At 31.9% G+C, this 24,729-nt stretch overlaps 2 protein-coding genes across 2 annotated transcripts in view; one reads left to right on the forward strand and one right to left on the reverse strand.

Moving 5' to 3' along the window:
* The window catches only part of LOC139521539 (uncharacterized), a 31,356-nt gene extending 15,233 nt beyond the window's left edge, over nucleotides 1–16,123 (forward strand). Inside the window, exons 5-8 of the mRNA XM_071315015.1 lie at nucleotides 4,480–4,606; nucleotides 13,761–13,975; nucleotides 14,451–14,576; nucleotides 15,136–16,123. Of these exons, the coding sequence (XP_071171116.1) occupies nucleotides 4,480–4,606; nucleotides 13,761–13,975; nucleotides 14,451–14,576; nucleotides 15,136–15,468 (801 nt within the window). The 3' untranslated portion in view covers nucleotides 15,469–16,123. The remainder of the gene's footprint in view (nucleotides 1–4,479; nucleotides 4,607–13,760; nucleotides 13,976–14,450; nucleotides 14,577–15,135) is intronic.
* A 3,595-nt stretch (nucleotides 16,124–19,718) lies between these two features.
* Nucleotides 19,719–21,784, reverse strand: LOC139521540 (heavy metal-binding protein HIP-like). Its single transcript, XM_071315016.1, has 3 exons — nucleotides 21,673–21,784; nucleotides 20,908–20,967; nucleotides 19,719–20,128 (listed from the first exon to the last, which is right to left on the reverse strand). Exons 1-3 carry the CDS (start codon nucleotides 21,770–21,772, stop codon nucleotides 19,719–19,721), a joined length of 570 nt encoding a protein of 189 aa, XP_071171117.1. The 5' UTR covers nucleotides 21,773–21,784.
* Nucleotides 21,785–24,729: the final 2,945 nt, after the last annotated feature.

Consider the following 24,729-nt stretch of genomic DNA (forward strand, 5'->3'; position numbering starts at 1 on the left):
AGGTAAATTTTGGAATACGAATTATTTCTTTATATATATTTGCATAAATGCAGGTATTAAATAACCTATTTTTGGAGATATTTTTCTTGACAAAAATAACCAAATGCAATCGAAAATTTGAATTTTTGAGTAATATCATATTTGACTTCAATTTAGCATTGTTACACAATATAAAATTAAAAATAATTACTGACTTAAATCGTGATTATTTCGAAAGACCTTGTTAAAATGATATGGAACTTTTGAGTTCTCAAATATGGATCGAAATTCTTTGAACTTAGAGAATAACTTTTCAACACATGTTCAAACAGGAAACTGCCCTTGTTTCTATGGTTACCAGTTCCATTTTAAATTCACTTAACCAATCGCTTATGTTAATTAATATGAGCAACTGATTTTACTTACCGCATATTTTCTATTAATTTTCAGATAGGAATTAATCGGAAATAATAAATTATATAAAGGTTTCTCTCCTCATGTTAATAAACATTTTATATTAGACGTTGCATTAGATTTTATCAGTCGATTTAAAAGTAATTAACTAATCAAAATGAGAACTGTTAAAGGTAAGGAAGTCCTAAAGACATTTTAAAAATGGCAAATATATGCATATTTTGTATTTGTTAATAAAAAATCACTTATAAAAAAATTTGGCTTGATAAACCCTTTTTTTACAAAAGTAGCATGCACATTTTACGTTTAAAGAAACTATCAAAGTAAGCAAAACAGAGTCAAATTTATTGAACTTTTAGGACTAACCTGATAGAAGAATCCATGAAGTCGACGAATTATCAAACATAGATATCATTTACATTTAAATATATAATTATACCCACCTTTTTTCTATATTTTTCTTCATACAAATTTAGTTGTTATCTCTGAATGGTCTTTGTTATTTGAAAAAGCATGTGCATAAAGGCAAAACCGTGATAGTTTCTATTAAATGTATTCACATTTGTTATACTATTGACGATGTAGACCTTGACATATTGTACATAAACACATGTCGGTTGTTTTACTGTTTTTATTTCAAGATGTCTTTTTGTTTAATCATTATATAGATATGTAATATGAGTATGTGTATATATACGCAACACCTCCTTTTCATAAAAGTATTTATATTCAAGTGTGAAAAAAAAATCAAAATAAAATAACTGGTCATCACCATTTACTCACAGATGCTTTTAAAGGGTCGATTTTGATTCAAGTTTGTGATTTATTTTTTGGTTGCAACTGCTTTAAAAACTTAAATGTGGAAAGCAAGAATTTTAAATTATAAGTCTTTCCTTTCCTTTCCATTTCATAACACACACAGAATATACATAATTATATTACAGTAAAAAAAAACACTATATTGACGAAACAGCTTTTTCCATTTTTTTCTTTCTTATTCATATGTTCCTATATGCTTGTTTTCTTGCTTGACAACATATTTGTTACGTTTGGATACGAATTATTTTTCATGTACTAGAGTAAGAGAAAAAGAAAATCTAAGCGCGAGTCTTTTTAAAATATTTATTAATTCTTAAATCTTTATTAGATGAAACATGTGACGACCAAGTATTGCTAACAAATATTTCATTAAGCTGGAAGTCTATTGCAAAAATTGTGATCAGAGGTTTATCATGCAATGGATTATAGGTTAGGGGATTAAAGTGCATGGATTTAGAAAAATAGTATTTTTTGCAAACGCTAGTATATACATATGCTAAGGTATAACATATGTGATAGGCTTGGTTATAATTTACCGACAGGCTTTAGTGATTGTTTCTAAATTTGAAAGACCAACAACGTAATAATTACTAAAAAAAAAGTCATTTAGGTGTCAAAAATACTGTGTGTCCTGTTAAATGAATTTTTCAACAATTCGGGCGTATCGATATTGTGATAATTTGTGTAGCTTGCCGTACACACAGTCTATCACTACTATGAACACCCCCTTACCGTCGTCACATAAGTTACAAATACCTCTATTTTACCGACGTTAATTTTCAATAAAATTGACATTATTTTAACGGGACCCTAAGTAGACTGCAACGTAAACGATGATTTTAAGTATCTGTTCGTTTCGAATAGAAGCAGGATACAGGAAACAGGATACCTCTGCGTATACTATTTTGTATCTATATAAAAAAAAGTTGTCAAAGGACTATGCTGCGCAAGCCACAAGTCCTACTTCCAGCACCCGAAAATAAACACATTTGTTTTATCCGACTAAGCCCTGTTAGGTTTGAAATTAAGTCAAGCACATTCCGGTTTAAAAGTTGTTAATCAAATATTTGTGATGTATCTTCCGGCATGTACATAATTTTTCGGTTTGTATTAACGACTGTTAACGTCATAATCAAACTACGTTTTTACATCTATACTTTCGCGAACCATCGGACTTTAGCGTATGTAAGCATTGCACTTTAGCGTAGACCATCGCACTTTTGCGTGATCATCGTACTTAAGCGTCCCCATCGAACTTTAGAGTCCTACATATATATAAAAAAAAAAAAAAAAAAAACTTACAATGTGCATATATTTTACACATAACATATCAGATGACGTTCTCTTAAATTAAAGAAAATATTGAATTATAGAAAGAAAATGGTTGACGATGATAGTTTTATTCATACAGTATCAAAGTAGTTTACCATTTTTTCATTATATATTGTAGACCTTTCACAGAAAGTATTTTATATGTGTTGTCTACTTGTAACCACTGGTGCTTTGTGGCAATGCCCTATGAAAGGAAACCAAATGCCATGGAAGAGTCCATGTGGTCCCATGGACAAAGACCATATAGACAAAGCAAATAGACCCTTGCCAACCCCGAACCCCGACGGAGATTGGATTAGACTACTTGTTATTGTTCTTGAAGAGATAAACGACTGTTTCATTGAACTCAAAAGATTATATGTAAGTAGATTATGCTGACAATTACAGGAGTGTGGATAAGAAGGATAAGATATCGCCTACCTCATCTCACGTATTCCTCTGACGGACCCCTTTCAATTTTGCAAAATGAAATATTTTTCCTTGTACAATTACACAAAAAAGTTCAACATTTTGCTTTAAATTTTTTTTAAATAGGGCCTGTGTGAAATTGTTTTGTACTCATATTATGTCAAGGATGGTTTTTGTTAGTCCTTGTTTATTACATCACTTGTATCCAATTAATATGATATGCACTAGTCCTTTCGAATTCAGGGTGTAAATTATGTTTAGGAAATCTTCTTTCAAATTACTATTCGATTAATTCAGGCATTTCAAATATACTCTATCGCTTTGCATTTGTTAACAACACCATTATAGAATTCTCGATATATCTATACTTAGCGCAGACTCCAAGATGTGTATAATAATGGCTGTTAAAATGTACCTCCCACGTAAATCCCGCTTATCGTAATATATGTGCAAACGCTATGTCGATTTCGTTGTATTACAAATTCCTAAAGAACTTATTTCCTTTTCTGAGGAATAACAAAAAGATTTAAGCATTAGAGATCGGAAAAATGTACAAAATTTAAAAAAATATAAATTTCGCGAAACTCCTATTTTTTTTGGACGTCATGCGAATGAAAATGTCAACACTGAAGGTTTTTTCTAAACTCGGACATATATCATTACATTAAGTTTCGACTTATTTTCTAATCTGACGATTAATTTGACGAGAAAAAAATGTTGATTAAAAATTGCAAATGTTTTGAAAGTTAAATTGATCAATCTCATTTTTTTCTATTCGGTTATTTAAGAAATGTTTAATGCTAGCTACAGATTATTTAGATGTTGTTTACATTTATCAAACAGTTTTTTTTAATGACAGTATTTGTCCTATTAGAATCGAAATAAATCGTGGAAGCCATTGATTTGTTGTAAATTTACACATGACCTGAGCCGTGATATTTCCCCCTTGCTAACGTTTAGGATAAAATTCGAATCTAACTGCCCAGGGCAAGTGTAAATTTCCAACAAATCTATGGCTTCCACGAATCATTTCTAAAAATGGACAAAGAATATTATTATAGTTGGCAATACACAAAATAGAAAACTATAGATTGAAAAGTTCTACAACAGGAAAGGAATTTCTTCAAAGACGAAATTGATGATTTATTTTCAATTAAGATCATCATCGAAATACCTCATTCTAGGGAATTTAAAAATAAGAAGATTTGATAGTATTGCCAATGAGGCAACTCTCCTTGCGACTACATAAGGAAATACCTGTACCAAGTCAAGAATATGATAATTGCTTTCCATTCATTTGATCTTTTTGAGCTTCTGAGTTTATCAATTTTTAAGAGCCTCCCATTTTGAATTTCCCTTGGAGCTCGGTATTTTTGGTTTTTAACTTTTTTATATCATCTACCTCTTATTTCAACAATGCAGCGATACATCGTAAGAAATATCTTAACACATTTTGAAATAAAGGTATTGCATAAATAAATCTGTATATATGTACATTGGTGGTAAATGTGAAACGTTCATTTGTAGTATTTAGACAAACAAGGAAAATCACAGAGCAACCCATGTGGACATTTAGATTCGGACTTCCAGCATTTGATTGGGTTTCCAACAGCAGATTCAACCTGGATAAACAATCCTGCTGAATTAAACGCAAGTTTGTTATTTTTAAACAAGTTATCAGATAAATTATAGTGGAAGGTGAAGTCATTGATCGATTATATTTCATATTTAATTGTTCAGAAAGTAAATCAATTCTAATAGGAAAGAGGTTTTCATACATTTCAATCGGTTCTGTGAAAATATATAATACTCTAAAACATCACGTTGATAACATTGCCGGAATAATTGGCTTTCAAATATATTCGGAACATTATAAGTTTTGAAAAATATAATTACATACAGAAATATCCCTATTTTATGCACCTATCGTTAAACGAATTTTTGAAACATGAGTACACGTTACAAAACACTACCTCCATGACAAATATGTTGTTGTCCCCGCAAAAAAATCCCCAAACAACAACGTGTAGTGTGTAAATATCATTACATAAACTGCTTGATAAATGAATTAGGTAGTGACAATTCACTTGGAAACTCAACATATACCCCCACGACACTCACCAAAGATAAAAATCCTGGATAATCATTAGTCTGCTCCATGTTACTTTTGGAATTTCAACCAAAGATGAAGAACTGAATTTTCCATCACTGTATTGGATACCGACGCTACTTAATTGTCCTGACAAACAACGGTATATTGCTGGGTCTTCCAAGTGCTCCACGAAACCTCTTTCTAAATAATTAACATCTGTTTTTATCAGAAATCAAAGCCGGACTTCAAATTTATTTTGAACTGCCTACTCTAAAGGTGGTGTAATTCAGATGTGGATACAAAAAAAATCCAAAGATCTTTAAGAGTACATACAATATAAGACTCTTTTATCTTGCAATAGTATTAAAACATTTGACTTTTCTACACTTTCATAGTATTCCCCATTCCTAAAAGGAAGACACATTGAAAGTGTTGGCATTGCTTTGTTTCATAAAAAAGAATAGCCAACGTAGATACAAGTATCTTGTCTTAGAGAGTGATAAATTATACTTAGAAAAAGAATCACTCTGATTCAAACAAAACATTCTCTGAAACTGACATTATCAAGATGCTTGATTTCTTGATTGTCAACACGTTTGTTACGTTTTTCAACAGACTGTCGGCATTCCACTGGGAACCAATTGTGCCCCTCTTGCCGACTTCATCCTTTATTTTTATAAGACTTACTTCATACAGGAACTTCTTAGAAAGGAAGGTGAGAAGTTAGCAAAATCCTTAAAATTTACTTTCCGCATTAAAGATGACGTTCTCTCACTAAATAATTCAAAATTTAGTGACTATGTTGAACGCATCTATCCCATTTAACTATAGATAACGGATAGAACAGATACAGTAAAGTTTGCCCCATATCTTGACAAAGATCTATCAATTGACAATGAGGGTCGGTTAAAAACAAAACGTTACGACAAAAGAGATTATTTCAGCTTTCCAATAGTGAACTTTCCATTTCTATGTAGCAACATTCCAGTAGCGCCTGCATACGGTGTATATGTCTCTCAATGGATACGATATTCCAGGGGTATTATTTTGTTTCATGATTTGCTTGATAGAGGTTTGCCGCTCACAAGACAGGAATAAACCGAGAGTTCCAAATGCTGAAGTTGAAATCGTCCCTTCGTAAGTTTTACGGCTATGGAAAAACCGTTTCACAGATGATATCGGATATCTTCCGTAAGTCGTAACTACAATCCCCGTCCCTTTTCACGAATGTGGCCTGTCCAATTAGACTATTAAATGGGTTTGTGATAACATGAGCAACACGACGGGTGCCAAATGTGGAGCAGGATCTGCTTACCCTTCCAGAGCACATGAGATCATCCCCAGTTTTTGATGGGGTTCTTGTTGCTTAGTCTTTAGAAACTATGTTGTGTCTTATGTACTATTACTTGTCTGTTTGTCTTTTTCTTTGTTAGGCATGGCGTTGTCAGTTTATTTTCGATCTATGTTTGACTGTCCCTCCGGTATATTTAGCCCATCGTTTGATGTCACTGCCTATAAATAAACTCATCATAGATACCAGGACTAAATTTTGTATATACGCCAGACGCGCGTTTCGTCTACAAAAGACTCATTAGTGACGCTCGAATCCAAAAAAGTTAAAAAGGCCAAATAAAGTCCGAAGTTGAAGAGCATTGAGGAACAAAATTCCTAAAATGTTTGCCAAATCCAGCTAAGGTAGTCTATGCCTGAGGTAAATACCGTGTATAAAGGGGCGACCATATGATAATGTACAGGGGTTTTGGAATGGAACCATAATGTTCAGCTGCTACTAATCCGGTTAAACATTTTCCTAATCAGTTATTTCCTGTATTTAGTAAGACAAAATATTCAATTTCAATGTGTCTAGGATTATTTTTCAAATCTAACCAGGATAGAACATTATTTTCTTAAACCAACTCGTCCACTTTCAAAAATTATGTCCCATGTCCATCTGGAGACTACACAAGTAACTTGTCTATCCAATTTTACACTTGTCTCATGCTTAATAAGTATTGACCAATCATAAGCCATTACCAAATGTATAACGAAACCCAAATGTAAATTTTTATTACTTTTTATATCCTGATAAAGTGTCTCAAATTATTCTATTTGATTGCCTTCTAAGCTTGCTTTGAAACATATTTAATTTGCTTAATGGTAACTAATTAAATCAAACACATGACATTGCCATGGAAAATGGTGCAATGTTTCTATGTTTTATACAATGGAGATCCAAAGCAAACGACAAAAGACTTTGTTGTGAAAAACATATAACTTATAAACATGCACTATACATTTTTGCTTTATTGTTATGGACGACTGGATATTATATATTTGTTCATGGTAGAAATCTTACTCGCACTTTGTAAAACCAAAACAAATGAACATCGCTTATATTGCAGTTGTTCATCTCTGTTTCACAGTAAGACATGTAGATATCTAATAACATGCAATTATGCTTATAGATTTTCTTTTTCAGATTTCCCTTGAAATTCTAGACGACTACCAGAAACTGGCTTCTATTTTAGTTTTTGTAGAACAGATAGTATGGGAAAATGATACGGTCGGAGATAGAAATGATCGTGACTATTTATGCAATATTTATCGTAAAATCAAGGATGTTCTTTGTGCATTTAGAAGACATAGTCAAAAGACTTCAATTGATAAAGTTACACCAAAGAGAAATGTCATGAATTCGGAATACAGATTAATCAACAGAACGGAAAGATTCCAAAGGAATTACATTATTTTCAAAGATGCCAGCAGATACGTACGGGCAATATCGAGCAAATACATTATAATGTACTTTCAAAGCTGATTCTAGCGCGAACACAGTTATCAAATTTTCAGGACAAATGTATTAACAAAATTTAAATCCACTACATATGAATGGTACATGTATGTATTTATAGAATATAAATACACATGCACGAGAAATGTATGATTTAGCGACCTATATATATATATGGATATGCAAGTATAATCCATTTAAAATTAGTTTAGAATTATGATTAAAACAGACATTTAAGATAAAAAAAAAAAAAAAGAACGTGTTGCAAAACATTAGAAAAAGGATAAGTTAGTGTCTAGCAATTCGTCTAATGCATTACATTAAGATTATTCAAAATGTGTTGTCTAAGAACTATAAAAATGTACAGCGTTCAAACTTCCCGATTGTCAGCGTTATATTCCGAGAACAATTAAATGAGGTTCCATTTTGCCTGACATAACACTTGTTGCTGAAGACTTATTTAAAGACAGAATTCAAGATTTTCAGGTTTACCTTATGTAGAATTTTCACAATTAATGTACCTTCAGTGAAGTTCGAGTCTAATCCATTTGAAATTTCAGAATATAAATAGCTTTCATTATAAACTAAACTGCTTTGCAGTCCGAAGTACGCGACTTCGATCTGAATCGTAGCTTCTGTAAATTATTTGTCTACTCGTTCCTTTTCGTTATGGGTTGTGTGTTGACGTTTATCGACAATAATTTAATTTTGGATGTAACGCGTCTTTTGATTGGCTGACGTTGTTTTGTTTATCAGCTCATATACATAATTTCGTCATGTGACCGTGTCGGCATCAACGTTTTTTTCATGGTTTACTCCGGTTTTAAATGGAATTAAATTTTAAAAAATAACTGTAATATGTTTACTGTCTATTCGAAGTAACACTTTAAAATAACCCGTTACGCGGGATGTTCAGTGTGCACCACATTTTTTATGTTATTTCTTCATAGACAGAAAAAATATTACAGTCATTCCTGAAATATCTTTCTTACAATATGTGTTCGGCTCAAGAGATGATATTATAGATAGACAGTTTAAAATGCACGCATCATACATATATGGATGAAAATGAGATTGGAATTTCTAATCAAATGTACAATGATGTAATAGCTTTCAAAATAGATCATTAAAATTGTGAAACGTTTATTCCATAATTCCTTTAAAAATGAATTATTCTACTCGATTAAAATGTTAAAAAAAACAATCATTTAGTTTCATGTCATAAAGTTACTTTCGGAATCATATACTTAGCATCTCTAAGGATCAAAAAATTCTCATACAGACCTGAGAAAAACGTATCAAATAATATGCACGGAGCAAGCGTAATATCCATCGGATGTGCAGGTACAGCAATATCCAGTTCAAAGATGATTTAAGTGTCGCCCATTGTATCATCGCAATTTTGAAATTACATTGAGAGATACTTGAAATGTCCAACCATAGGAGAGCAGAATAGATAAGGAGAGACGGATGTTCAATAAAAGTCCAATGGTTATAATCGGAAATAAAACTTTTGTTTTACTATGACTGATAATGATTATTGTTAGAACTGATTATCAATTGTAAATTTTTATCTTTTTTATATAAAACTGTGTGAAACAATTAAATCTTATAAGAATCAAAATGAATTGGATAAAAGGTAAGAGAGAAATCTAAGCAGAAAAAACACAAAGAAATTTATGTGAGGTGCTTTGTCGTAGATACTAACTTGTATCTGGTTTACTCATAAAACCAGTAATTATAACCTATAATAATAGAGGGATTGATATTTGGCGTAATACCCCAAAACAACATTTGCAACACGATAAAATAGAGCTACATTAGAGCTGCTTTCGTAGATTTTGTCTTTAAGAAGGAGCAAATGATGAATACAATATTGGAATCGGAAGATACGGAGATGTGGTATGATTGTAAATGAAACAACTACCCAATATATACTAAAGTACGTGAATGTAAGATACATTGTAGGGGTCATAAAACGTCCATATTTCAACAACTATCAAAACCCATAACGTATAGTAGTTTATAGAAGACCCGTTTACGACAAGCTGACAAGTTTGGCAAACTTCTTGAAAGAGCAAATAAAACGGCCAACTCCTTCCTTCGAAAAGGTAAATGAAATGAAATATCAATGTTAAATTCATCAAATTCATCTTAAAAATTCATCGTCTTTCATCTTCTTTACGTGTTGCATCATATATACTTTCTTTGATTGCATTGATTTTTAATCATTTCCTTAAAACCATTTTTTAGGAATAATTTTTCAAAATAATGCAGATATAAATATAGTTTTTTGAGTGTATAACGGAATCATTTGACCTTAAAGCTCAATATGCCTTTCCTGTCGAAATAAAGAATAATTACTTTTTGAAAAAGTTATTCTCAAATTTTCAATAAATTTATCTGTGAGAGATAATTGAAAAGCAAGAAGATTATTTTTTTCAGTCGATAAATTTTCAATAAAAGCAAGCGATAATAATGGTTTACTAATGAAACTTAAACTATCAACCTTCCGATGAACTTGCAGTGTTCAATGTTTTTCAGTTGTCTGATTTTTTTTGTGGGATTCGTGCGTCTGTAGCATATTTTTTGAGAATTCATTGTAATTTGTCTTTTTCTTTCTTTTAATCCTTGTTGTCTGTTCTTTTTCGACTTTTTAATTTCAACTGTTCCCAAGTGTATCTTTTTAATTATTTGTTACATGTAACCCTTTCGGAACTCAAGTCTTCACTCTCGGTTTTTTAGTGAGTTCGTGTTGATCAATCTTTTATTAGTTTACAGCGTAATGCTATTGGTGGCAATCCTTTTTAGTTTTAACCAATTATTAATCAATGTGTACGGGAAGACAATTATGATTCAGTGACAGTACATTTTTGAATATTTGAATAAAGTGAAATATTTTGTTTAAAAAGACAGTTTTGGGACATGCGTTTATAACTAAGCTATCTAAGTATATAAAACATAAAATGTCCTTGTCTGTTTTGTTAACTTTGAGGATCATATGACTTTTAAAACAAGTTCTAACTTTAATCACCAAAACTATTTTTGAGATATCCGGGAGAAGTTAGTTGCGACTAACCCCTAACCCCTTGTGTCCAACAAATATCAAGCCACGAATATAAAAAAAAAATCGAGAATACAACCCGCGTTAGATATCATTGCTTTTACTTTTGTGCAATTACATATTATATTTCGGTTAATGTCCGCTAGTACAGTAAATCTATTTTGTTTATTCAGTTTACGTTTCTTTTTAAATTATTTAGTAGTTTTGTATGAATAAACCATTGATCGAGTTATGTGATGACCTCTGATAGACGTATAACTATATGTATATATATATATATATATATACATATATATATATAAGTACGTCTGAGTCGGTGACAACTCTACAACAGATGTATCCGTACATATATATATATATATACATATAGTATATATATAGCATTTATATAATTAGTATAGTAAGTTCATGTCCAAACGATATAAAGCGTATATGATTTAAATTATTTTTTATCGATTAATCTGCAATCTTGCTTTATTACAAAGAACAATTAATGCCATGTGGATACACTTCCGGGTATCCAGGTATTGATTATAATTATTTTCACCCAGAAATGAGGAAGATCTGTTTTTGTGGTGCCTTATGCTTTGTTGTGCAGGTAGGAGAACGTGTGCATATTTTGCAAGTTACGTCTTTTATTTTTATTTTATTTTTTAATGGTATTGAATTGGATAAGAAAAATTTAGTCAATGTCTCTTCAGGTTGTTTCGATCGTCCTTGTGAGTTGTTGTTTATTGATATTGGTAAAAAAGTCACAAAATAAAGCTTTTTAACGAACGAGCTTATTGATCTAGTTAAATCAAACCAATAGTGCTTCTAACTGTTGATACAACATGTATCATATATCTTCGATGTACAAGTATACAATCTCAATAACATAAATATCTAATAAATTAGTCGGATTGTATTTCTAATTTAAGAGACAGTAGTTTAACCTTTATTTTGTTTTACTTTCAATCCGACTGAAGACGTGATCAATTCGGGTCAAACCTAATAACGTCGGGTCTGACATTATTATTTTGGTACGCTTAGTTTGTCTTTTTTTAGATAACAAGTGGGGGCAGCATTAATGAATTCTGTTCCAATGACATATTCGTTATTTGAAATTTTATCTTTACTCGAGTCCATACCTTTCAGTAACTTTATTTCCCATATTATTTTTACTTCAACTCTTAATTCCTTTTAAAACTTTTCCCGCTAGTTTTCTAAAGTATATCTTTTTTCGTGTGAAACTTTTTAATGTTAGTTTCACAAAACCTTTATTCTATTTTATTTTACCAGTAAAGAAATTCCTCCATAACCTTTTCAGAATTCGCTCTATTGTTCCATGTTGTCATCATCACAATTAAAAGAGATTGAAATGTTGTTAAGATGTTTAAAAAAAACAAAAAAACAATAAAACCAAGTATAAATTAACAGATATACCGAACTGTCATTGGATGTTGTTTGGAAGAGTTCAAATACCTGCTTTTATCTTCTTGACCATCTAAAGTGTTTTAATTTACAAATATTCATTTTAGACATAAAACATTTAAAACATCTTTTGTTAATCTTTATAAATATTTTTCATTATCATTCATGCAAACAACTTGAAAGAGTAAATAAATACAATGCTTGACGAAAAAATAGTATCGCTGTAAAGACTTTTTCATTGGGGTTCCCCACTTCTTAAATTCAAAATTTACTTTTGGGTGCTACAACCTGATCTGCTTAAATATCTGCTTATGTAGAAAGTCTCAGTTTCAGTTCTCGTTCGTAAGGACCATAAGATATTTTTTGCCTATTGAAAGTAACACTACATGGCTTGAATTGGTTGAAGCATTTTTACATATATAGATTTGTCACATTTTGGGGATTTCAATGATTTAGTTCTTAAAAAGTCATGGTTGTTGAAAGGTATGCAATGATTTACAATTATTCTTCGTTGTGAAATGGTTTAACAATGGTTGGTAAAGGTTTGTATTATACTAAGGCTAATATGAAATAATATTTTGTGTTTAGTGAATTATAAATTATTCACATGCAGTATCTCTCGGTATTTTTGTAATATTATCAAGGGCAAAGAGCTGTACATTTGCAAACTGAATATACAATTAAAGAATCGCCCCCAGTTTTCAGTGTTAACACAACTAATGAATCAATGTGTACAATTGCAGTTGGTCCATTTCTATAACTTCCAGTTCACAAGCATTTTTTTTTATATACGTGAATGATAATGAAAATGATACAGAATAACTAATTTATAAAAATCGATGATCTTAACCTCATTCAGAATAGTGCTTTAGATTGGCTATTTATATTCATTGTGTTGTTTATATTGTTTAATCGATTGGGCTTTAAGGAAGGAAATACCAACACTTCAAAAAATCATTGTTTTATAATATAAACTTTTCCCCCGTATTAATGCTATTTCAATGACACAAAAAGTTATGACTTTCTTCTCATCTGTACTTTTTTACACTGTCCCTTATTAACCAATGATTTGAAGGATTTTATAAGGAAAGTACGTAGTAACCGCATTGGAATCATGATAAAGAAGACACTCTCGATACTCATTGAAAATTAATTGGAAGGAAAAAGTTTCAGTTTTGCTTATTTGGTCTTAATAGCAATAAAGTCACATCATAATTTACCAGACACAGCTTCAGAAAAATACCCTACAAATACCTATTTTAAAAAATACAACAACAAAAAAGAAATCATAACAGCTTAACGCAAAGTTGCTGTAAAATGTGAATTGTAAATTATCAGATACAAACAGTGTACCGAAAACGAGATGCTACAGTATAACAACAGATACAAATCCAATATATTATCATGCATTAGTCCAAATGTATATCAAAGTTCATTTTACCTTTTAGGTATCATTAAACTCGTATGCTGTGCGGCCTTCCTTACCGAAAAAGCTACAGCCAATTCCTGTCTTGAAGGGAGAATACCATGGATCAAACCTTGCGGTTATAGTTCAAATCCTAACACAAATCCAGTCGGCATACACAACGAACAATGGTTAACAGACATAGTAACACGATCAGAAGAATTACGTACAATATTTTTGAAAATGAAATCCGATTACGTAAGTACTTTCGTGAATTAAAAAAAAATTATTAACAATATCCTAGTAAAGTCATTTGCTTTAACACAGAAGATGTGCAAGCATGTATCTCACCCAAGTAAATATAACTCAATAAAATATAACTTATTCCAAATTTAATGATCTTGGAAGCGCCAAGCATACCAAGCATGGGACCTTTTTAAGATTTATATTGACGTTAACCCCAAGAAGGTCATATGAGTAACGGGCAAACCACAGAATAAACATGTTGAATAAGAATTGAAAATTATATTATACGTGTTTCTTATACTATGTTCCTAATTTTGTAATTTTTTCAAAGGGAGACGGATTTATATTAGTTTTTTTTTGTTTCCGAATCCCTGTATTTATATTGTACAATTATATTTCGTGCACTTTTTGAAAATAAGATATTGTTTAAACTAATAAGGTCATACGTGTAATTGTTAATAATTGAATTATCTTAATTGTCTTTCAGATAGAACATCCCACCATAAGGAGGTATATTCAACGCTGTTGGAATTTAGATACCGACTTTTTTCATTTAGAAGGATTCCCAATTGCTGATAATGCAAAACTTGCAGTATGGCCATTTAATCTAAATGTAAGTGGTAAGCGATGTTTCAGCCTTACAAGGTCTTACGCAAATAAAAAACAGGGAGGGAAACAAATGTGAAAGTGATTTTTATAACTGGAATGTTCAAACAATACACTTATATTAAAATAATTAGTTTGTGAAAACCTACACAAAAACATAATAATGTGAGCTCTAAAGCAGACCTTCGATAGAAACTTGTTCTTGTACTTATGACTTTGCAACGTGTTTAATACTTACAACTCAATTACATATTAATATTGCATTATTTTCTATAAAGCACATGCCAAATCGAAAAAAGTTGCCTAATCCTGTATGATCAGCCTATATATAACTGTGCTCGAGGAATAACATTGCATATGGAAAACAAACGAGAGTTTAGTGAGATATCCAATGAGTCTTTCGTTCAAACAAGTCGGAGATCAAACCCACTACATTCGCAGGCTACTGCCATGTAGTACTAAAAATTCCACTGAGATGGTACTCATATATCTGAATATACTTAGTAAAGAGGCTGGCTGCATACTTTATGAATTTAAATGTTTACTTATGTGTTTATTATTTATAGGACACAATTGAAGCTATTGACGACTATGAGAAACTTTCGACAGTTTTAGTTTTCGTGGAAGCAATGTTATGGGACGATCACATAATTCCGAATGGAAACGATGGGGCTAATTTGTGTAGTATCGTCAGTAAAGCTAGAGACATTCTTTGTATACTAAAAATAGAAATTAATGATGACGAACTTCTAAGAATTCCAGAACGAAATGTGATGAAAACTGAATACAGACAAGGAGACAGAACTCACAAACTTGGCAGAAATTACTTAATATTTAAAGATTCCATCCGATATTTACAGTTTATGGTGGACAAATATATTAGATTTATTTTTTCATGACATTTTCACAGATGATACGTGCAATTGTTTGTTGTAGTTTCATTAATATGTGTTAAATAGCTGCCCTTTACACAGCTGTGGTATAAGTAATTTATTGATTTTATTTTTCTATTTATTTATTTTTTTAATATTCAGGTTTTGTGTGGATTCCGTCAAATATTTGTTCAGGTTAATGTAAAATACATTGGCATTACGTCATCACAGAAATGCGGTCATTCACAAATATTTGAATTTTTAGATGAGTTTTACAAATTATACATTTAGGAGTATTTTGATTTTTTTTTTAACCTATCAGGAATTTGTTCCGTTTATCTATAGCTACATTATAAGAATGCCAAAACCAACTTTTGTCTAATCTGGGACAACGCAAATTTGAAAGGAATGCTTTGCTTTTTGTGACAAATCATTGTTTACTGCAATGGAGAGCAAGTGAAAAAATCATAATCTTAAATAGAGAAGTTTTATAATCAAATCCATATTTTGGAAAGATTCAAATAAAAAATGACAAAATTTTGCCATTTATAGATTGCTGTTCGGTGTGAGCCAGGGCTCCATGTTAAAGGTCGTACTTTAACCGATAATGGTTTACTTTTACAAATTCTGACTTGGATGGGGTGTTGTCTCGTTGGCACTCATAACATGTTCTTATATTGAAAAAGGTTTTTTGAACCAGAACATAATTTGTTATGTTTTTTTTATTATTACTTGATATCATATTTTGAGTTTAGTTGTGTATGCCAATAATTTATTGTTGTCAAACTCTAATAAAAATAGCAATGTTGAAATCCCTGTTTGTAGCCGTTCTATGCATTTAAAATGGCTATTTTTTTCTGCTGGAGTACCAGACGTTAAACATGTTGCAATCAACCGAAAACCTCTAAAATATTATGTTAAATGCACAAAGCATCAAGATTTGCAAAATAAACCTTCAAACTAAAAAAAAATATATAACAATAACTTAGCCCCTAAAATACTACTAAAAACTCTAAAATGTGAGCAAAATGAAACCGTTTTAAACCTAGGATGAACTGTTATAGCGATTCGGAAGTATAAACAGTTCCTGATCCAGTATTGGTTCTCCATTCGTGTGGATAATGTCAATAACAAATAATTGTATATAACTTTGGGGTTGTTTTCAATATAAGCGGGCATGTGTCTGAAATAGTGGAGACGTGTCTAATTAGTAATCTTACCACCAAATTCATTATTTGAAATGTAATATGTTCATAATGTACGCTTGGACATTAGTTATTTTAGGCATGACACACTTCTTAAATCAAATTAACCTACATGAGTTACAATATAAATTGTAATTCATTTCAAGACTGGTTGTTAAAGTTACCAGCTTTCATTTTAACTACTAGTATAATGAATTCGAAAAAAGCCAAGTGCAGTTAAAATTATGTCAAAACTAAAACATTGCCGGACAGTACCGTGAGGAACGAGAGTCAGTCAGCAATATCACAAAATATAAACGATGGAAAACAAACAGACACATATTTCAGGAAAGGTAAGCTTTTAATGAAGACATTGCAAGACTTTATTTTATTGCATTTGAACCAGAAAGACCCTCAAAAGTTCCATGATTATTTAATTTTAAAATATGATTTAAATCATGACAGAAGTAAAGTAAAGCACATGCTTGACAACCTTAAATTATTCCATTGACTGGGGCAGATAAGGTGAACGTGTGTCTGTAACGACAACTGCTCACTACTTACTTATTATAGAATTTAAACTGTGGGGTCACCAAAGGTTCTTAACGCCTTTAATATTAAAATAGTTCGAAAAAATAATCAGGAATAACTTTATGATTTGATTTATATTATTGATATAAATCAAAACATCGTGTTATTCCTGATTAGTTTTTCTAATTTCTTTATTTAGGTGTTGAGAACCTTTTGTGACCCCACAGTTTAAGTGCCTTTAACAAGTACATAGTGAGCAGCGGTTGTTACAGACAAACGTTCACATAATCTGCCCCAGTCAATGGGATAATTTAAGGTTGTCAATCAATGGCCACAGCTACACTGTTTTGAATATGATTCTATAATTGTTTACTATTTTGTGGGATGTATTTCATTTCAATTGTGTGTTGCTCAGTTTTTATACTTACAACTCTGTAACATTTCTTTGTTGTGTTTTGTATACTATAATTGTTTGTTTGTCTGTTTGTCTTTTTTTTAAAACTTTTTTAACCATGGCGGTGTCAGTTTATCTTCGATTTGTGATATAGATATAAAAAAAGATGTCGTAAAATTGCCAATGAGACAAGTCTCCATGCACCAGACACCAAATGACACCGAAGTTAATGAACAAGTAAAGGTCATCGTATGGCCTTCAACAACGAGCAAGAGCCATACCGCATACCCATGAACGTAAAGGCCCCCAGAAAGAAAAATGAGCAACAATGCCAATGAGAATACTAACAGCCTGAATTAAATGAAAATACATTAAGAATAAAAGCAAATTGTGTTACACAGCAACAAACGACAGCCACTAAATTACAGGCGCCTGACTTGGGACAGGTTCATACAAAATTTGGTTGGGTTAAGCTCGTTTGATTGCGCCAAACCTCCCCTTAACCCGGGACAGAGTACACATCAGAACTAACTTCAAGAGTCAGTTTAAAAGAGCTTAATTCATCAGATCGATAGAAATAGAAATACATCTAAAAAGTAAAATCACAAAAATACTGAACTTAGAGGAAGATCAATTGGGAAAGTCCATAATCACATGGCAAAATCAAATAACAAAACGCATCAAAAACGAATGGACAAAAACTGTCATATTCCTGACTTGGTACAGGCATTTTCAAATGTAGAAAATGGTGGATTAAACCTGGTTCTATAGCGCTAACCCTCTCACTTTAATGACAGTCTCATCAATTTCCGATATTTTTACATTGATGCGTTAAATAAACAGACACAATAAATATAATAGTCAAAATATGGGTACATCAGTCATCATCGCTTAACAATTTTAAAAGGAACAAAACAGAGTGGACGTTGGCGGGTACTTAATATACATCTCGAAAAATTAAGGCATTGAGTACAACATTCAGAGTACTCGCAATTTCTGCAGCTTTTTAAAAGCCAAAAAAAATAATAATAAGAGACTGAGGTCCTTTTTCTTGTAACTTTGTGTTTTTTGGAAAAACTAACAAAAAACAACAATATTTACTAAAAGATACGTAAAGTAACTTACCTTTTATGAAGCGACATTTCACCGGGTGCAAATTTACAAAAATACCATAATGCTTATCAAAACATTAGTTAACCCCTATTTTGAAGCGACATTTCACTCAGAGCAATAAAATGGACGATTCCGTCAGACATGGATTCTTTGGTTTCTATTTATCTTGTGTCTATAACCCAAAAATAGCAGGTGTTACAATGCGATGTACGAAAACAAAGTTGTTAGCGTGCCACACGCATGAGGGTTATATAAAGAACAACCTAAAATATTCGTTAGCTGGAAACCCTGAAAACATTATGGGATAAAATCTCTATTGAGTTTGTATATACTAGTACTAATGCACCATTCATTTTGACTTTTTTTTCATTGTATGCGAAAATAAATATATGTAAGGGTTTAATTTAAAAAAAAAGACGATGTGGTATGATTGCCAATGAGACAACTCTCCACAAGAGACCAAAATGACACAGAAATTAACAACTATAGGCCACCGTACGGCCTTCAACAATGAGCAAAGCCTATACTGCATAGTCGGCTATTAAAATCCCCGAAATGACAATGTAAAACAATTCAAACGAGAAAACGGCCTAATTTATGTACAAACAACGAAAAACAAATATGTAACACATAAACAAACGACAACCACTGAATGACAGGCTTCCTACTTGGGACAAGCACATACATACATAATGTGGCGGGGTTAAACATGTTAGCGGGATCCCAACCCTCCCCCTAACCTGGGACAGTGGTATAACAGTACAACATAGAACTATACAAATCAGTTGAAAAAGGCTTAACTCATCAGATGGACAAAAATACAAGTGGACGTGGTTTAAACTTTTTTTTATCTCCAGGATATCCATAGCTAAAACTATAAATATACCACAATGTCTTAATGAACGATTTTGGAATTATTTCTAAAATAGAAAACTGTTAGCTATGAGCATCAGGTGTATCGTCTGCTTGAAAATGCTTTTACATTCAATAGAAACAAAAAGAACAAAAAGAAAACATGCATTTCTGTATTTTTATGTTATCCTCATTCGTAAATTTCATCGAATAAGATAACCAGAAAACATACTGAAGTTGCTATTAGAATTACTATGGATGTCCTTCTCTCCTCCACCTTGCTTGATGTATACTTTGTCGCCTTTCCTAAGTTCTAATACCATATTTAGAGTTCCCATATTATGACCAGTATTTCCTGGATAAATAGCTACTGTCTTTGTGTCATTTTTCCATAAGAAGACACGAAGGGTTTTACTATATGGTGTCATTACGGAACAGGAGAACTGGTACACTCCTGCTATCGGAGCCGTGTATACACCCGTACTTGCATGATAATCCTTATTGATATTAGTCCAGACTTTGTTAAACTTTATAATTTGTCCAACTCCCAGGGTTTTTGGATCAGTTAAAGAAGCCGCAAAAGCTGAAAATGTATCCTGGTGTTCTCTCATACCTATACCGAAAAAGATAATTTTAGATTTCAAAGTATATATTTGTTTTAATTCGTCTACGTTGTAGTATTTGAAAGAATGATTTTAAATGACTTTGTCTATGATAAAAATGACAAAAATATGTTTTTAATTATTTTGCATTTTAGCAGTAAGAGATAAATTGTTAAATTTTAAGATTAAATTATTCAACGACAAAACAGAACAAATTAACATGCATTTTCAAATAAATTATTATAAAATGTGTGTGTGTGTGTGTGTGTGTGTGTGTGTGTGGGAGTGTTTATTTCACTCAAATATAAATGTAACTACTTACGAGAGTAAGTAGTTACACTAAGAATGGACTAACTAATTTGAATTAAAGATCTTCGTTACACATACATTATGTACATCGCATGTAACAGTGATTCAAATGATGTTATTACATATTCCAAATTACTTCAATTCTACCATAAATGTATAGGGGCCAGCTGAAGGACACCTACGGGTGCGGGAATTCTCGCTACATTGAAGACCCATTGGTGGCCTTCGGCTGTTGTCTGCTCTCTGGTCGGGTTGATGTCGCTTTGACACATTCCCGATTTCCTTTCTCAATTTTATATACTGCCTGTACAAGATGGTTTTACACCTGTCATCTGTTTTAAATATCATATGTTGTGATTGTAATTTTATAAAATACGGTAAAATCTAATAAAAAATGAACTTAATTGCAGGATGCTGTTAGTTTGTAGCCTTGATTTTTCTGTAAAATATGAATTTCTAGATACAATTAATACATAACTACCTTGCCCTGTTCCTTTTATCTTCATGAACATACTACGAAGTTCCTCATAATTGGCGTTTTCTATTTAACAAATAAACAAAAGAATGAATATCAAAACCTTTTAAAATGTAGCGTAGCAATGCAAATATAATCAAGTCAGTTACTTGTACGATTTCATATAGTCATGATAATTATACTTACAGATTATCTAGAATCGGAAAAACTTGAGGCTAGTACGTTTTAATCTCGTCATTCGATTAAAATGAGACAAGTCAAGGTAACAAACAAAAAATCAAGGAATTGAATGAACTACAAAAGGAGACTAGACAAGGTATGTGAATCCTGCTGTATATGCCTCTTGTTGTTCGAACATGAATAAGCGTATAGTATTGCGACATATGATAGGGCGGAGGTGTATGTTAATGCTGAGATATCTTTGATTATAAATGGTGCGTTGTCATATATGTAACAGGTATCCTAAAAATAACCGATAGTACAGCAAACCACACCAACAACCAACACTGGACTCCTCAAATTAAATACACGTATAAACAGAGATACATAAACGCAACGAACATCACATAGTCAGGTACAAGCTTAATGTAATGGAGTTCCAAAGGTTTTAAGTGCGCACGAACCTCTTCGGTTACATATTTTCACCATACATAAGGCGTAAAATCAAACACATTTGATATTGTTTTGCACATTTTAAGGTGTATACTATTATTTTTTTTATTATTTTGTTGGTTTTGAATTAATTAACTTTCAATAAACAAGATAACATACCAAGTTTTAGTGTATAAAATCCCTTCTGAGTATTCGTTTTATTACCATAGCAACTAATAACCATCACTACGATAAAACAAACAGCATTCATGATGTACATTGTTTGACAATCAACTATGTTAACATTAATGCAAAACAACTTAAAAAAAAACAAACATACATGTGTAACTGCCTTATTACCATATTGCGTGTTATCATATTTGATAAAGAAATTTGATAATGTAAAATATATATTATTTTCATAGATTTGTAACACTCCGTCGAAATTTTTGTGCAAGTCAGTAACTCGGAAATTTTTGGATAAGAGTTCCATATGGCAATCCACTTTAAAATCTGCGTTTTGCATTTGCGCCGATCTGCATTTCATTTGCGCCGATTTTTTCTTTCATTTGCGCCGATTTTTTTTACAGGTAAATAACAGGTGAAAAGATATAAGAAGATGCGGTATGAGTGCCAATGAGACAACTCTCTATCCCAGTCATGTTATAGTTGTTTATTCTTTAGTTTTCTATGTTGTGTTATGTGTACTATTGTTTGTCTGTTTGTCCTTTTCATTTTTAGCCATGGCGTTGTCAGTAAGATAAAATCACTCTGTTAATGGTAAAATGAATGATTCAAATCCATTAAAACGGAATACATTCAAATCATAAATCTGTTCTTGTCGAGTGTGTATAGGCAACACATCTAATATATTCCTATAATTGTCGCTAACGGGGTCCATCTTTTCTTTGTCTGGCTTACGTACTGATGCAAGCATTTCTATCGAGTTCGCATTTTAACATACGTTACGGCCTGGATTTTCTTGATAAAATCTGTAAAAACATATAAGTTTGGGTGCAGCTGCTCAGAAATGAGGTGGATAGCGTTACAGTGTGCATATATATGTACTTAGTGTGTAGGCTAAGAATGTAAGACATTTGTCATCAGAAGGAGCGTCAGACATATTGTCAAACGTGAAGCAGTCATTGATTTCATTTGGGGGAAGGAATGGTAACCCGAAAAAATGGGGTAGCCATTTACCAATGATGCTTAATTTGTCTTTATACTCTGTGCTCAGCCCATGTAAATGTATTAACTTACCTGTAACTTACCTGTAAATCCAATTAGGAGAGAAAATAAAATCGGCGCAAATGAAAGAATGAAAATTTTCAAAATCGGCGCAAATGTCATAAGCCCTTTAAAATACCTTACATTTCATTCCGTAGAGTGCCATGTGGAACCCTTACCAGTTATAATTGTGTTTCAGGACAAAAACAAAGGATCGCGGAGAACTAAATCTTACTTAAATTACAAATATAGGGAGAAAATACACTTGAAACAATTTAAAAAATGTAACAGTCGAGGAAACTATGAACAAAGATCAGGATCGTTTCCGTATTTCAATTGACGATTTCGTCAAATGCTGTCACTTGTGATTTTTTTTTAAGATTTTTTTTCTTTTAACATGTTAACCGGTAATATATGTTCAGTTTTCAACAGAGAAGCCAATGCGAGCTTGCTTATCTGTGAACGAGTTCATGAAAGTCGTTTTGCAAATCATAATACACGGTTGACTTGTATTTCAGTGGTTGTCGTTTGTTTATGTGTTGCATATTTGTTTTTCGTTCATTTTATTATATAAATAAGGCCGTTAGTTTTCTCATTTGAAATGTTTTAGATTGTCATTTCGGGGCCTTTTATAGCTGACTATGCGGTATGGGCTTTGCTTATTGTTGAAGGCCGAACGGTGACCTATAGTTGTTAATTTCTGTGTCATTTTGGTCTCTAGTGGAGAGTTGTCACATTGGCAATCATACCACATCTTCTTTCTTTATATTGGTTATAGAAAAATGCATGGTAATCCCAAGGGTCGTCTTCTTCATTCAAACTGCACTTACATCAAAGCTAATCCATTCAGTCATATCGGTCCTATTTTTATTAAACAAAAATGTTGAAGAACCTTACCTCCCTTTTTGAAAGCTGATATTCTGAACTGCATGGTTACATTATTTTTTTTGAAGTTGAAGAATGACAGATGTTGGAAAAGCAAAACTTGTGTTTCTGAATGCTTGTCTCGTCTTGTTCTCTTTTAAATAATTTCAATTCAACAGATGTTGGAAAAGCAAAACTTGTGTTTCTGAGTGCTTGTCTCGTCTTGTTCTTTTTTAAAGAATTTCAAGCCAATCTTTGAAATTTTAATTTTCTTTAGAATGCAAAACACGAAATATCAAATACATAGATATAAATCAATACCAGGAAGTAGAGGTTCGTTTTGGTTAATGTCAACAATGACACCCCTGGTAATAAAATATAATCAGCTGTATCATCGTCATAAGACTTTAAACCGCCAGTGTATTCCTTGTATTGGTTGATGGTTGATTGCTTTATGTCAAGTGGCAAATATTTCATGCATCTGTATACAGGATGAGGTAAAATTAACACTACATACAAGAGAAAGGTCCCGTAAAAGAGGTTCGTATAGAAAATCAGGGAAAGTTGGACTGTCACTGTAAAAGGAAGTTATATTGGAAAGAGACATATGTTTGTTCTTGTAACAGGTCCCCTAAGGACCCATCAAAGTGTTGTTTTCTAAGGGTTCATAATCTGCAAAGAGCATGACAAACTCATTACATGTGGTATTGGATTTAACGTCCCCATTCTGATCGGGAGTGGCTGTGTACTTGTACATCCCACACAACCAAACGGACGTCGCTTTTTTGCATATGTTTTACTGCCAGTCGGAAGAAGACATGTAGTGACCATTCCCCAGTCATTCTTAGGGAAGTATTCCTTATAAGTTGTAGGAGTAATTTCCCTTATGCTTTATATAGAGATTTAACGTTAAATTTCTCAATTGAATTATTTCATATTATTCATGTCCGGGCCTTCCATAGCCGACTATACGGTATGGGTTTTTCTCATTTTTTGAAGTCGTACAGTTTCATATAATCTTAAAACAACTTTATTTTAACTTTCGTAGATAGTTGTATCATTTGCAATCGTACCACATATCCTTATTTGTATATACATAATACGTGTACCACATTCTTTTCTAAAAATATCATTATATTGAAAACA

The sequence above is a fragment of the Mytilus edulis genome, chromosome 4, assembly GCF_963676685.1.
Source record: "Mytilus edulis chromosome 4, xbMytEdul2.2, whole genome shotgun sequence".
Classification (NCBI taxonomy): Eukaryota; Metazoa; Mollusca; class Bivalvia; order Mytilida; family Mytilidae; genus Mytilus; species Mytilus edulis.